The sequence below is a fragment of the Mesoplodon mirus genome, assembly GCF_964341445.2.
Source record: "Mesoplodon mirus genome assembly, chromosome: 7".
NCBI lineage: Eukaryota > Metazoa > Chordata > Mammalia > Artiodactyla > Ziphiidae > Mesoplodon > Mesoplodon mirus.
This window is the reverse complement of record NC_138983.1, coordinates 13,867,809-13,882,388: the sequence shown is the minus strand read 5'-3', so window position 1 is coordinate 13,882,388 and position 14,580 is coordinate 13,867,809. Positions and strand designations below refer to the sequence as shown.

General features: G+C 44.5%; 1 protein-coding gene across 37 annotated transcripts in view; it reads left to right on the top strand.

Moving 5' to 3' along the window:
• The window catches only part of MADD (MAP kinase activating death domain), a 40,879-nt gene that overhangs the window by 21,086 nt on the left and 5,213 nt on the right, over positions 1-14,580 (top strand). For 8 of the 37 annotated variants that reach the window (XM_082628581.1, XM_082628567.1, XM_082628578.1 and 5 more), the window contains 12 exons: positions 456-556; positions 1,141-1,212; positions 1,560-1,718; positions 4,199-4,307; positions 4,582-4,644; positions 4,883-5,003; positions 5,107-5,212; positions 6,291-6,401; positions 8,057-8,164; positions 13,504-13,668; positions 13,914-13,986; positions 14,124-14,230. In XM_082628581.1, the coding sequence (XP_082484707.1) occupies positions 456-556; positions 1,141-1,212; positions 1,560-1,718; positions 4,199-4,307; positions 4,582-4,644; positions 4,883-5,003; positions 5,107-5,212; positions 6,291-6,401; positions 8,057-8,164; positions 13,504-13,668; positions 13,914-13,986; positions 14,124-14,230 (1,295 nt within the window). Of the gene's footprint in view, positions 1-455; positions 557-1,140; positions 1,252-1,559; positions 1,719-4,198; positions 4,308-4,581; positions 4,645-4,882; positions 5,004-5,106; positions 5,213-6,290; positions 6,402-8,056; positions 8,165-13,503; positions 13,669-13,913; positions 13,987-14,123; positions 14,231-14,580 lie in introns of all 37 variants that reach the window. The other 29 variants (XM_082628579.1, XM_082628563.1, XM_082628575.1 and 26 more) reach the window with 7 other exon arrangements.

The following is a 14,580-nucleotide window of genomic DNA, read 5'->3' as shown; positions in this document are numbered from 1 at the left end:
GGGGGTAGGCAGCGTCCGCTGAAACAGCTGGTGTTTTTTAATCTCACTGGGCTCTTCCTTTTCTAGCCCCTTTAGACGTATTTGTTTGGGAAGCAGAGTGACCTGGGGGCCCTTAAAGGGTCTTAGGCACGAGTGACGCTCTGATTCTGAGAACAATGGAATGTGGTTCAGACGTTTGTTTGTGGAGCTTTTCTGCTTTAGGATGATTTGGTCAGAATTTTCTCAGGTTGAGAAGATGGCTGCAGAACCCCTTGAGACCAGGTTTAATTTTTCCTGCTTGGTTCTTAAGGCATCTGGGGACTTCTTCCAGTGCGGCCTGAGTGGGTGGCAGTCCCTGGAAAGGTGACTGGGACATGCTGAACTGGCCCGGGACCAGGCTGTGCCGCTGTCCCACTCCCTTCGCCAGCCTGCCCCTAGCCTCTTGTACTGAGTAACACAAGTCTTCCCCTACTCAGGGCCTGAAGTAACCAAACCCACCTTTGACCTTGGTGAGACAGAGGAGAAGAAGTCCCAAGTCAGCGCAGACAGTGGTGTGAGCCTGACATCTGGTCCCCAGGTTTGTGACAACCTTGTTGAGGACTGCGAGCATTAAAAATTTGCTATCTCAGAATACTTCTTTAAGATCAAAACTGAACAAAATGACAGCATTGAAACAACATGAATATCCAGTCATAGGGGAATGATGAAATAAGTGTAATATATCCATGTAATACAATATTAGTATCCGTTAATGACTGTATTTTCAAAAATTTGGTGACATGGGAAAGTGTTTACACAGCTATATACAGTATGATTCAAATTTTATTTTTAAAACATACATAGAAAAGACTGAAAGGAAATATGCTAAAGACTTAACAGAGATTAACATAGGTGGTAAGTTTATGGCTTACTTTTATTTCCTTATTCTTTCGTGTATTTTCTGTAGTGAGCATGTACTTCTTTAACATTCATTATTTTTCTCACTCTGTAAGTCATACATATTTTATATTCAGGAAAAATGTTCATTTTTCATGACCTATCTAGGGATGACAATAGAAGGGTGGGGATGGAGAGAAGGAAGAAGATACAGTATTTCTTAGGGAAACTGAGACTAGATTGGACACCTCCCTAATGTGTCTGAGTCCGTGTGTCTTGTTTCAGAGGACTGATCCAGATTCTGTCATTGGTGTGAGTCCAGCCGTTATGATCCGAAGCTCAAGTCAGGACTCTGAAGTTAGCACCGTGGTAGGGGAACACCACGCTGGCATCTTGGTGGGTGGGGTGTGGGTCCCCCTTTGGAAAAGGGGGCTACTCTCTCCTTTGGGGGCTGTTCTTAGTCTCAGGCCAGGTTGGTTCTCTTGGTGGAGATGTCTACCTGTCATAGGTCTTTGTTTGTGGGATCAGACCCCGAGATTTCACCCAGGGCTTCTCCTCATCTTGTAAAGAAGGTACTTCCAGAGGCTGTCTGACACACCTTTGAAGTTGGATACTTTTTTTATGGTAGCAGAGAGCTCTAGCAGCTTGGCATTTCTGGGACACATCCTGGGGAATATCCCTTACCACCTTTTTTTCCTTTCCAGGTGAGTAATAGCTCTGGAGAGACCCTTGGAGCAGACAGTGACCTGAGCAGCAATGCAGGTGACGGACCAGGCGGTGAGGGCAGCACCCACTTGGCAGGCTCTAGAGGCACGTTGTCTGATAGTGAAATTGAAACCAACTCTGCCACCAGTACCATCTTTGTAAGTTTGTTTACTAACGAAAGAAGACCATTTTTTCAGTGGGATGGGGATGGGTTAGGAAAGGATGAAAAGAGGCAATTAGAAGGAGAAGAGGAAGGAAGGGACGGATAACCTTCATATATCTGACTTTAAAGAAAATGTTTCTTAAGTTAGCTTTTTTCAGAGTCATTTGACTCCGTGATCTGGGGCTTTTAGAACCTTCTCCTGAATCATTGATGAGTTAGGCTTCCTGCCCGGTCAGATAAGGGCTTCGACTCCTATGTGGCAGTAACCCCCGTGTTCAAAATAAGCAAAGTGATGCCTTTATAGCAATGTCAGGGCAGTCGCAGCTCTCCTTTTGTACCAGTCTACCTATTTTTTATGGACTAGTCTAGTTTTATTCTGGTCACTGCTTTATTTATATAGCACCTTAAGTTAGCATTTCATTTTAGTATATTCCTAACAGTTATTTGAAGCTTTCCTTCATTAATAAACATCTATTAAGTGATTTACTAAATGCCAGATTCTGTACTAAAGAAACAGGGATGATAAGGCATGGTCCCCATTTTCAAGAAGTTTGCAATTCAGTATATTGCTACAACTAGTCTCTTCTGCCAGATGAGGGAAACAAAGCCTTAGGAAAAAAAGATCTTGCCCTAGGTTATACAATAAGCCAGTGATCAGTTGGAATTAAATGAATTCTTTTTAGTCCTTGCCTTTAGACCCAGTGCCCTTCAGTGTATACAGGCCTCTTTAGGCAGCTTTAAGGGTTCTGATACACTCTGATACACTCACCACTTGGCTAGGCAGAGTTGAGAATGGATATTCTCTACATGAGCTCATAGGTTCTTCTCTTTGGTCTGTGGGGCGAATGGAAGATGAAATTTAAATGAGATAAATTATTTTATTCTGGTGATCATTCCCACCCCCAGGGCCTTCTGTATACATGTTTCTAATAGAGCAAGTGACATGCCAAGGTGGAGGTAGGGGATAGGATTGAGAGTCAGCGGAGCCATTCAAGCTAATGGACCTTAACTCTCCCTGAGTCTAAACAGACCCTTTTAATTAAGAGTATTTTATTATTTTTTTTAAATACATTTATTGATTTTATTTATTTATTTTTGGCTGAGTTGGGTCTTCGTTGCTACGCGCGGGCTTTCTCTAGTTGCGGTGAGCGGGAGCTACTCTTCGTTGCGGTGCGTGGGCTTCTCATTGTGGTGGCTTCTCTTGTTGGGGAGCATGGGCTGTAGGCACGTGGGCTTCAGTAGTTGTGGCATGCAGGCTCAGTAGTTGTGGCTCATGGGCTCTAGAGCGCAGGCTCCGTAGTTGTGGCACATGGGTTTAGTTGCTCCGCGGCATGTGGGATCTTCCCGGACCAGGGATTGAACCCGTGTCCCCTGCACTGGCAGGCAGATTCTCAACCACTGCGCCACCAAGGAAGCCCCAAGAGTATTTTAAATCCTTCTAGTGTGCTTCCATTTTGGAGGTTGAGATAGATGTTATGGAGTAGCAGCCTTGCAAGAAGCCATTCAGCTGTGTGCTACCTTTCCTGGCACCTTCCTGGGACAAATTCTTACTTTTCCTGTACTTCTGGGCAAGGCTGTTTATGCAGTTGAGTTGCTGAGAGCAGTTACCTAAATTTCTTGGCTCAAAAAGGGCTATTTTGGTAAGAAATAAATTATCTTAAGTTAATATGGTTCATTGAACAAAGTCTTGCGCTGTGAACCAGGAAGCTGGCATTTGGACACACTAATTAGGTGTTGCCTAATAATCACCTTCGTTCAGTGGCTTCTCTCCTTAGGCTGTTGCATGTGTTGGGAAGCAGGCATGAAAACTACCTCTTACTCAGCCAAAGATCTTTTTTGAATGAATAGAAAGTCTAATATTGCAAAAGTGGTAGATGAAGTTAGTGGTATTTCTATGTGGGAAGATATTTCTAAGAGATGATAGAAGAGAAGACTTAACATTTATCAAATACCAACCATGTGCCAGGCACTACTAAGTGATTTATATGTATTTTCTCATATTAAATGAGAATAGTCCTTTCGGGTAGGTATTATAACCTTCCTTTTACAGGTGAGGAAAATGACTCTCAGAGAAGCTAAGCTTTGTGCCTAAGATCACACAGCTAGTAAGAGGCAGGGATCTGAACGTTGGTCAGTCCAGACTTCAAACCCAGTGTTCTTTTCACTGCATCACGCTGCTACAGAGAATTTGCCTAATTATTTTCTTTTTTTAAGAGGAAAGAGTCTTACAGAGACTAAAGGGTAAAGGTAAGTAAAAATGAAAACTCGATTGCGTGTTTTGGGAGGCAGTAACAGAAAGCAGGATTATCAGATTGACTTCTGAGTGAGGCAAGCAGAGTAGCAAAGGCAGGGCTACTGGGATATATGTGACTAATGATGGTGCCCAGTGTGTGAGCCTCTTAATGGGCTGCTTGGTTCACTTGGCCCCTATTCATTGTTACCTCTGGCAGCTGACCTATTGCCTCTTCTCTCTAGGGTAAAGCCCACAGCTTGAAGCCAAGTGTAAAGGAGAAGCTGGTGGGCAGCCCAGTTCGCTTTTCTGAAGATGTAAGCCAGCGAGTCTATCTCTACGAGGGACTCCTAGGTGAGAAATAGACTGCGAAGGCCACTTGCACTGGAAGGAAGCTGGACTCAGCCCGGGAAGAGGGTGGCACCGAACAAGTAGCTGCTTGGCTTATTGCTGATCTCAGTGCTGATGTTAGAGGACATTTTTATATCTGAAGCAAGCGACTTACTGGGGAAAAAACAGTGGGTGAAAACTAGAAGAGACTGAAGTTTGGTATTAACCAACAGCCTCTGTCTTTCTGTCTTCTTTTACTTCCTTGCTACCATGGTCCTTCCTGCTCACAAACCGGCAGGAAGGGACAAAGGATCGATGTGGGACCAGTTAGAGGATGCTGCCATGGAGACCTTTTCTATAAGTAACCACCTTTCTTTGTGTGCTCTTCATCCCTCCTCCTCGGGAGGGATTGGGCCTCACTTTGGAGGCAGCTGGGGCTGGTGGCAGGAATGTTAGATCTGGGGTGAAGAGTCTCGTGTTTCCTTTGCCCTGGAATTTGTAATGACTTCCTTTTTTTCTGGAATTTACTCTGTTTTAGTTTGGCAGCCATATTCTTTAAACGTTATATAAGTCCCTAAAAAAACCTCTATTCCACACAGGCAAAGAGCGTTCTACTTTATGGGACCAAATGCAGTTCTGGGAAGATGCGTTCTTAGATGCTGTGATGTTGGAGAGAGAAGGGATGGGTATGGACCAGGGTCCCCAGGAAATGATAGACAGGTATGAGGCTTAGAAACCCTTGGGAAAATGCAGATTCAGCCTCTTCCCAGTTACTTCTGTGTTCTCCCACCTGGGGGCTGACTTGTCCTGGTCTCCTGCTCAGGTACCTGTCCCTAGGAGAACATGACCGGAAGCGCCTAGAGGATGATGAGGATCGTTTGCTGGCCACGCTCCTGCACAACCTCATCTCCTACATGCTGCTGATGAAGGTAATGTCTATTTTGCTTATGCCCAGCTACTGCTGATACTGGAAGGCAGGGCTTGTTCCTGTTGCCTAAATCTTGGGGCAGTTGGGAAGCAGTCAGAGCATCCTGCTGGGGCTCTCTTCTTCACTGAAAGTCTGAGGCCTCTCTGCAGCTCACACATGACCCATTTATCTGAAGCTGCCAGGCTGTTGTGCTAAGGAATGTTGTAAAGGTGATTGATGATTGCATGCCACTTGTTTATTCGGAATTTTAAATGGGCTTCCTTTGCTGAACAGTTTTAGGATGCCTGTAGAGCTCCCCACAGAATACAGTGGGAAAAAAATTTTTTTTTACGTAGTAGGCTCTGAAACCTTAGAAAGAATGCTCAGAATTTACTTTTCAGCATTAGTCCTTTATCATATAGGCTTTGCCATAGATGTAAAAAGAGCTACTCATTGAAAAAGCAATGGTAGGTTCTAGTTTGACTTGGTTATACTTGGTTTTTATAGCTGTGGGAGAATTGTGTTACCAAATAGAAGAGTCCTGTTCTGAAAGGGACTTGGTGGGTAGAAGAGAGTTGTTTTGAGAATGAGCTCCTGGGTTTCTCCTCCTCCTGTTCTCCCAGCCTCTCTAAATGTGAAGGGATTAGTTGATCAAATGCAGGCACTCTTGGTTTGTTCCCTTTTCTGTTTAAGGGTCTCTTGAACTCCAGGGGTACCAGTTAACTCTGGTTGGGAAAGGGTGGTGATCTTTAACCCTAAGATGGTGTCTTGGTGACAACTGAGCGTAGAACATTGCTGCTCTTAAGTCTTACTATCTAAGAATCACACTCTGAGGAGCCCCAGGGGTTTTTAGAGGTGAACGTTATAGTGTTGGTTGGGGGGTTAGGGAGGATGTGTCCCCGTGAGTCCCCGTCCACTTAAACCAGAACTTCTCTAAGAGCCACTTTTCTGCAGAAGCCACCTGGAGACAGAACCAGGATTTTTCTTCTCAGACTGTTGGCAGAACACACACTTGAATGTTTTATCCTCAGCGATGTGGTCTTTTAGAATTCTTCTTTTCTCAGGAGGAAAGTTATTAAGATCCTGTTTTGGCTTTTCAGGTAAATAAGAATGATATCCGGAAGAAGGTGAGGCGCCTGATGGGAAAGTCGCATATTGGGCTTGTGTACAGCCAGCAAATCAACGAAGTGCTTGACCAGCTGGCAAACCTGGTGAGCACACCTGGGCCATCCTTTAGGCTCCCTTCCATTGCGCTAGTCAGCCTCCCAGGCGTGGGCCTCATGGCCTAACGCAGAGGCTTCCGCATAGGTCATTTCTTGGCTCGTATATTTCCAAAATCCCTAGTTCTGAAAATAGGGCTTTGACTCTAGATGAGGCTTTTGCCCTTCTGTTCTGTGATAGGATTCTCTGCACTAAAAACACCCCAGTGCAGCCATTTCAATGTTTGTGTGGTCTGTGGACCCCTGTGGATCCACAAGGTCAATACTGTTTTCATGATAATACTAAAATGTTATTTGCCTTTTTTACTGGGTTGACATTTGCACTAAGGGTACAAATGCAATGGTGGGTAAAACCACTGGTGCCTTAACACGGTGAAGATGGTGGCACCAAACTGTGCCAGTGTCCCCACCTCCACACACTCTCAGTTAAAAATAAAACAAAACAAAAAGCCAGTTTCACTTGTGAATGTCCTTGATGAAGCAGTTAAAATCATCAGTTTTATTAAATCTGATCAGTGATTATACATCTTCTTAGTATTCTATGTGACAAAATGAGAAATATACATAAAGCATATCGCTGCAAATGAAAATATGATTGTTTCGAGGAAAGGGAATTTGTGACGATTTGAGTTCCAAGGTGAACTGACAGCTTTGCAGCCAGTCATGGGACATCATTTTTACTTGAAAGAATGACTAACAAATTATTGTTATTTGGAGTTGGGTATTTGGCAGACTTTTTGTGCATGAAGCTTCCCAATATTTAAAGACTTTTCCAGTGAGATTGGTGATGAATGTGATTTTTTGATATTGTGTAATGAAATGCATCAACATTTGGAAGAGCTGCATAACTGGGTGAACCAGTATTTTCCAGGTGACTGATGTGTGATGTTACAAATTCAACTGTGGGTAAAAGATCCACTCCAAGTGTAAAGCAGACAAATGGATTTTAATGTAACAAAGTACAAAGTGTTCATTGATGTGTTTTCAGATTACACACTGCAACCAACTTTAAGAAACTTCTTGAGGTTCTGGTATAGCATCAAAGAAGAATATGCATATTTATCTGGAAAGCCTAGTAAAATACTCCTCCCTTTCCCAGATACATATCTGTGAGGTCAGATTTTCTTTAATATACCTCAACCAAAGCAACATGTCACAACAGATTGAATGTAGAAGCAGGTATGAGAATACAGCTATTTTTCATTAAGCCAAACATTAAAGAGGTTTGCAAAAAATGTAAAATAGTGCCACTCACCACATTTTTTTTCTTGTTCTGGAAGATACGGTTTTTTAAAAAGTATATGTTATTTATATTATCATGTAATGGATTTATTAATGAATTATTAATTCCTTTTAAATGAATTAATAAACATTTAAATTTTTTCAGTTTTAATTTCTAGTGTGGTAAATACCTATAAATAAAACTCACAAAGACATAAGTTCTTGGGGGTTGTCAATAAAGTTAAAATGAATAGGAGTCCTGAAACCAGGAAGTTTGAGAACACAGCCATGGCTGCCAGTGGCCAGCAGATGGCGCTGCTCTAAGGAAGCTGCTAAGAATTGAATTGCTGAATGAGGGATTCTTGGCCCAGGGGGCTGTGTGAGAGGGATGTTTGGTTGTCCCTAAAGGATCTCTCTTTCCTCAGAACGGACGAGATCTCTCTATCCGGTCCAGTGGCAGCCGGCACATGAAGAAGCAGACATTTGTGGTACATGCGGGGACAGACACAAATGGAGATATCTTTTTCATGGAGGTAAGTGCTGGTTCATGCTAGGGGCCCAAAGCAATACTTGAGAGTCACAAGGTACTCCTAGAACTGATGCCAGAATATTCTCCCCCACTTATCTCATTCATCTTCATGATTCGTTTCTCATTAAATTGTCAGGCTCTTATGCAAATAATATAATAGATGATTCCCTATCACTTCTTTTATTTATTTTTTTTAATTTTAATTTATTTTTGGTTGCATTGAGTCTTCGTTACTGTGCACGGGCTTTCTCTAGTTGCGGCGAGTGGGGGCTATTGGTTGCTGTGAGCGGGATTCTCATTGCGGTGGCTTCTCCTGTTGCGGAGCGCGGGCTCTAGAGCGCAGGCTCAGTAGTTATGGCGCATGGGCTTAGTTGCTCCGCGGCATGTGGGATCTTCCCAGACCAGGGCTCAAACCCGTGTCCCCTGCATTGGCAGGCGGATTCTTAACCACTGTGCCACCAGGGAAGTCCATCCCTATCATTGCTTTTATATATAGATTGCATAGATGATATAGTCACATTGTCCATAAGTCAGAACAACATAGAATGGTATATACACTGGCAAGTGTTGCTCTCATTCTTATCCCCTTCCACTCAGTTTCCCATCCACCTCACCCCTTCCTCTTGGAGGTAACCACTTTTATTTATAACCACTTTGTATCTTCCAGTGGTTTTCTATGCAAACACAATAAAATATGAACATAAGTTCTTATTTTTCTACTCTTTTACCTAAAGGTAGCACATAATATCTACTGATCTGTACCTTTTTTTTTTCATTAAACTTATCCTGGAGATCTTCTGTATCAGTACAAAAAGAGCTTTCTCATTCTTTTTATAGCTGTATAGTGTTCCACTGTGTGACTGTACCATAGTTTATATAACCAGTCAGTATTTACGTACCCTTGATTTTCTTCCAAATTTTTGCTATTGCCGGTAGCGCGACTCTGGATGATGCTGTGCCTGCTTCATTTCCTACATGTGCAGGTTTATCTAAGAATTTCCAGAAGTGGAATTGCTGGGTCAAAGGGAAAATGCATTTATAATTATGGTTGATATGACTCTAAAGTATCTCTTAACATATAATAGTTTCTCTCCCATGTTGCCATTTATTTTGTTGAAGAAATGTGCCCTATAGAGCATCTTACATTTTAGATATTTTGCTGATTGCATCTCCTTAGTGTTGTTTAACATGTTTCTCTATCACTTGTATTTGTACAAGCTAGTAATTCAATCTAGAGATTTGGTCAGTTTCAGATTCAATATTTTGGCAAGAAGAGGTGGTGCTGTATATTTCCTGTCACCTCATATGGTTGGCTCTGTCCTAGTGATCAGTGGGTTCACATGTGGGCAACCTGACCTGTCCACTGCAAAGTTCCTCATTAGTTTTCTGATTTAGCTTATGATATATATATATATATATATATATATAAATATAAATATATATATATATATGTATGTTTTTTTTTTTTTTTATTTGGCTGCTCCCGGTCTTCGTTGAGTCATGCGGGATCTTCGTTCAGGCATGTGGGATCTTAGTTGCAACATGTGGGATCTAGTTCCCTGACCAGGGATCAAACCCGGGCCCCCTGCACTGGGAGCACAGAGTCTTAACCACTGGACCACCAGGAAAGTCCCTAGCTTATGGTATTTTTTTACCATGCAGGATTCTTTTACTTTTTTGTAGTTAAATTAATCAGTCATTTCTTTTGTGGCTTCTGGATTTTGAGTCATAGTTAGAACAACCCTTTCTTAATCCAGTATTGTAAAGGAAATTGGCCATGTTTTCTTCATTTCTGTGTTTTTAATTCTCACATGGATCTCTTTCTAAGTAATTTTAGGGACCAAGTACTGCTCCTCTATAAAGTAGTGAAATTAGCTAATATTCTGCTGCCTTTTGGCTTAGTTGAATTTGATTTTCACATTCACAGCTTTTTGAAGAGGTAGTTTGTCAAACGTAGGGTGGGATTTCTGCTCTGAGGCAGAAACATACATGATGATGTAGCTGAGAAGGGAGTCATTTTCCTGTCACCTTGAAGTGTTAGAATTCGGCTAGGTGCCTATCAGAGCTGAGGGCTACTTAGGACATCACCACAGTAAATTTCTCCAGAGGATTCCTTGAAGTATAGGATTCTCTCTCACCACTGTTACAGGGAGCCTCATACGAGGGCCCTGGAGCATGGGGTGGGTCCATCATCTCATAGATGCTCCCCCTGGTACTGCAAAGCGAGGGTACCTTGCTCATTCCATCAGTGCCTGGCTACTGTGATGCTATCAGATTTAGCTGTTCTCAGCACAGCCTACTGGTTGCATGAGTAGTTGGATAGCAATTTGCAAAGACTTTAAAAAATCATCTTTATTGCCTTTTATTTTAATTACAAAAGTAATAAGAGTATATGCCATAAAAGTTTCAAACCGTATAGAAGTAAGTAAAGTAAAAAGTAAAAATTTTCCTTTACTTCCTTCCCGTGCCATGTCTCAGAGGTAACCACCGTTAAGGAATTTGGCATGAATCCTTTCAGATTTAAAAAAATGCATATTTGTATAAATATAGCTTACTTATATGGAATTTTGTTTCAGTGTTTATAGAAGTGATATCAGACTACAAATATTGTTATATAATTTGGCTTTTTTCACTTAGTGTATCACAGGCATATCTATAATATGTCTACATATTATAGAAATCTCTCTGTTTTTTTAAATGGATGCTTAACCATTAGGTGTTATATGGATGTGCCATAATTTATTTAACTGGTCCCTCCCACTTTTGTTTTTAAGCAACGCTTCACTGATTATCCTTGAACATAAATCCTTGCACACTCACATGAGAATTTCTATAGGATAGATTCTTAGTGTGAAATTTCTGGGTCAAGCTTATATACATTTACAGTTTTGATAGATTTTGCCAAATTGCCCTCCCAAAGACTATGCCAGTTTACGCCTCTACCAGCAGCATAGGCAAGGATGACACATTATTACCATCGTCTCTCTAGCCTAGAAGTCATATGCGCTTCTAAACACCTGTCCCTCTCCTTTCCCTCGTGTTCTTAGAGGGTTATGGAAGGTGGAGTGGTGGTCTCCATTTTCCACATGGAGAGAACCACAGAGTTCAGCTGGGGCTAGAACGCACGTTTCTAATTCCTACTCAGCTACGTTGGCCCTCTTCTTCCTAAAGCTTTTGAGCCCCAGTAAAGTCTTAGATGGTAGATTAAAACTGGTAATCTTGTATATTCCTCATTCATTCACCTAATTTTTATGGGGCGCATATCACAGCCAGGCACTCTGCTGGGTTTGCTGGGTTTGGGGTTATATCAGTGAATAAGGGAGACATAGTTTCTGTTGCCCTAACAGGGTTGACGAGTCATTGGGGAAGTGAGATAGTTAAACACCCAGGGTCATAAAACATAATGAGCGTTGCGAGAAGACGTTCAGGGGGCAGGTGTTATGGGAATACATAGCCGAGGGTCTGGGAGTCGTGGGCGACCCTCAGAAGTGACCTTTGAGCTTAGACCTGAAGAAGAGTAGGACTTGATGGCTGGAGTCGGGGGGGAAGTGTGTTCCAGGGATATTTGGGGTAGAATGGTGGGACTTGATGGTATAGTTAGAGGAAAAGGAAGGAGTCTTGCATCACTCCTTCATTTCTGGCCTGGGCAGCGGCGGGGAGACGGTGATGCCATTTACTGAAATAGGGAACTTAGAAGGAAGAGCTGCCCAGGAGGAGATGTGGAGTTCAGATTTGGACATGATGAGACTGAAGTGCTGCCAGTCGGACATCCGGATAGAGAGAGGTCAGGACTCAGGAAGACAGGTCTCATATGGAGGACGATGTGAGAATCATCAACGTGGTCATAATAATTATTATTATATTTCTTATATCATAGTTATAGCAGCTGACTCCAGGGTACATTCTATGTGCCTGGCTTTATTCTAAGAATTCTTTTTTTTTTTTTGCGGTACGTGGGCCTGTCACTGCCGTGGCCTCTCCCGTTGCGGAGCACAGGCTCCGGACGCACAGGCCCAGCGGCCATGGCTCACGGGCCCAGCTGCTCCGTGGCATGTGGGATCCTCCTGGACCGGGGCACGAACCTGCGTCCCCAGCATCGGCAGGCGGATTCTCAACCACTGCGCCACCAGGGAGGCCCTAAGAATTCTTTTAAAATTTTATTTAATTAACTAATTTATTTTTTGGCTGGCATTGGGTCTTCGTTGCTGCGTGCAGGCTTTCTCTAGTTGCGGCGAGAGGGGGCTACTCTTCGTTGCAGCGTGCATGCTTCTCATTGCGGTGGCTTCTCTTGTTGTGGAGCACGGGGCTGTAGGTGCACGGGCTTCAGTACTTGTGGCACGGGGGTTCAGTAGTTGTGGTTTGCGGGCTCTAGAGCACAGGCTCAGTAGTGGTGGTACACGGGCTTAGTTGCTCCACGGCACGTGGGATCTTCTCGGACCAGGGTTCGAACCCATGTCCCCTGCATTGGCAGGTGGATTCTTAACCACTGCGCCAAGGACACCAGGGAAGTCCGATTCTAAGAATTTTGTGCACATTAACTTATTTAATCTTCACAGTAACTCCATGAAGTTATTACTATCCCCATCTTACACACGAGGAAATATAGACAGATATTAACTTGCTTAAGGTGACATAGCTAAGTAAGGAGACAGCCTTAAGTCTAAATCCAGGTTCTGGTCCTAGACCTGTGCTCTTACCCATCGTGCCGTCAGGTCTCCACCACAACTGAAGGCATACGAACAGGTACGTCCACCTGAGGGAGAATGTTGAGCAAGAAGGGGACGTGGAGAGCTTTGCCTTTTAGTTTATATCATCCTGTGTAGTATAATTTTTTTTTTGCAATAAGCAATGTCCGTGTGTCACTTGTGTAATTAATTTTTGAAAAGATATATGCAGAACTAGAGCCGAGCCAGGATTAGAAAATGTGTTGGTTCCATTTATTTTCTCCTTGGTTAAGTCTGCCCTAATGCCCTGCCTTTGTGCTTGTCAATAGCGATGATTCCTAAGGTTGCAAGGTGGAGGCATAAGGTGTCCTCTGCGTACTTTAAGTCCAGAACACGTAAGAAGTAATGAACACTGACTGAAGTGAAGTGAGCCTCCTCCCTTGCCCACAAGTTCCTTTCAACGGCTCCTCCTCTGTCAGTAAACCTTCTAGTGGACGATGTGTCCAGCAGTTCGGTGTTTGTGTCTCCACGTAAGAAAGACTGAGCATAAGACAGAAAACCTGACCCTGGGGATGCTCCGAGGACCAGCTGTCCCATCTTCCCCTGTGGGGAACAGCATGCAGTGTGGCCTGGGGTGGGAAGAGACCAGGGCCACCGACTGCCCCGTGTGCCTCTGCAGGTGTGTGACGACTGCGTGGTGCTGCGTAGTAACATTGGGACCGTGTACGAGCGCTGGTGGTACGAGAAGCTCATCAACATGACCTACTGTCCCAAGACCAAGGTGCTATGCTTGTGGCGTAGAAACGGCTCTGAGACCCAGCTCAACAAATTCTATACTAAGAAGGTACCCGTGAACTCTGTGTGCGTTGGGGGTTGGGCGTTGAGGGAAAGTGCGGAGCTCCTGCAGGGAAGTTAACATTCCAGAATCCACGCTGGAGCCCCACTTTTGCCTCTGGCTGTGGCGTGGGACACATAAAGCTGTCTCCGAGGTCCTGGCATCGGCCCAGGCCTCCAGCAGCCATTCTAGAGCAGAGAGTGGGGAGCCTGGAGAGCCTGTATGACAGGACAGCTCTCCCTACTGTGCCGCAGTGTCGGGAGCTGTACTACTGCGTGAAGGACAGCATGGAGCGTGCCGCCGCCCGACAGCAGAGCATCAAACCCGGTGAGCAGAGGACGGCTCCCTGGGCGCGTGCCTTCTGTCGGTTTTCATCCATCCTGAGCGGGGGAGGCCTGATGAGGAGGTCAGGCCACGGGACTCCCCACCTCCCAGTTAGCTGATGACCTCCTCCCTCGCCACAGGGCCAGAGCTGGGTGGCGAGTTCCCCGTGCAGGACATGAAGACTGGCGAGGGTGGCTTGCTGCAGGTCACCCTAGAAGGGATCAATCTCAAGTTCATGCACAACCAGGTAGGTGCAAGTGGCAGCATGAGGCTTCCCAGCCCAGGTGTTCCATCTGCAGTAAGGATCAGTGTCCAGGTCCCCAGTGCTTCCCCAGTGAGCGTGAGAGAGGCCTCCGGGGCTAGTGAGAGAATCGGAGCAGCTGGACTGAGAGAACAATCAGAGGGGAGGGCGCAGTGACACTGGCAACCACCTGGAAGGTGCGGCAGGGAGCCTGTGCGGGGGAGGAGGGGAGAGAGAGGGAGCCACGGTGGCCCGGCTGCCCCTGCCCATTAGACTCAGCACAGTGTGAGTGGGAGCGTCTCACTTGGCCCTTCTGCGCACAGTGTCCGCCTTCCCTCATCCCAGGGTGTGCTTTT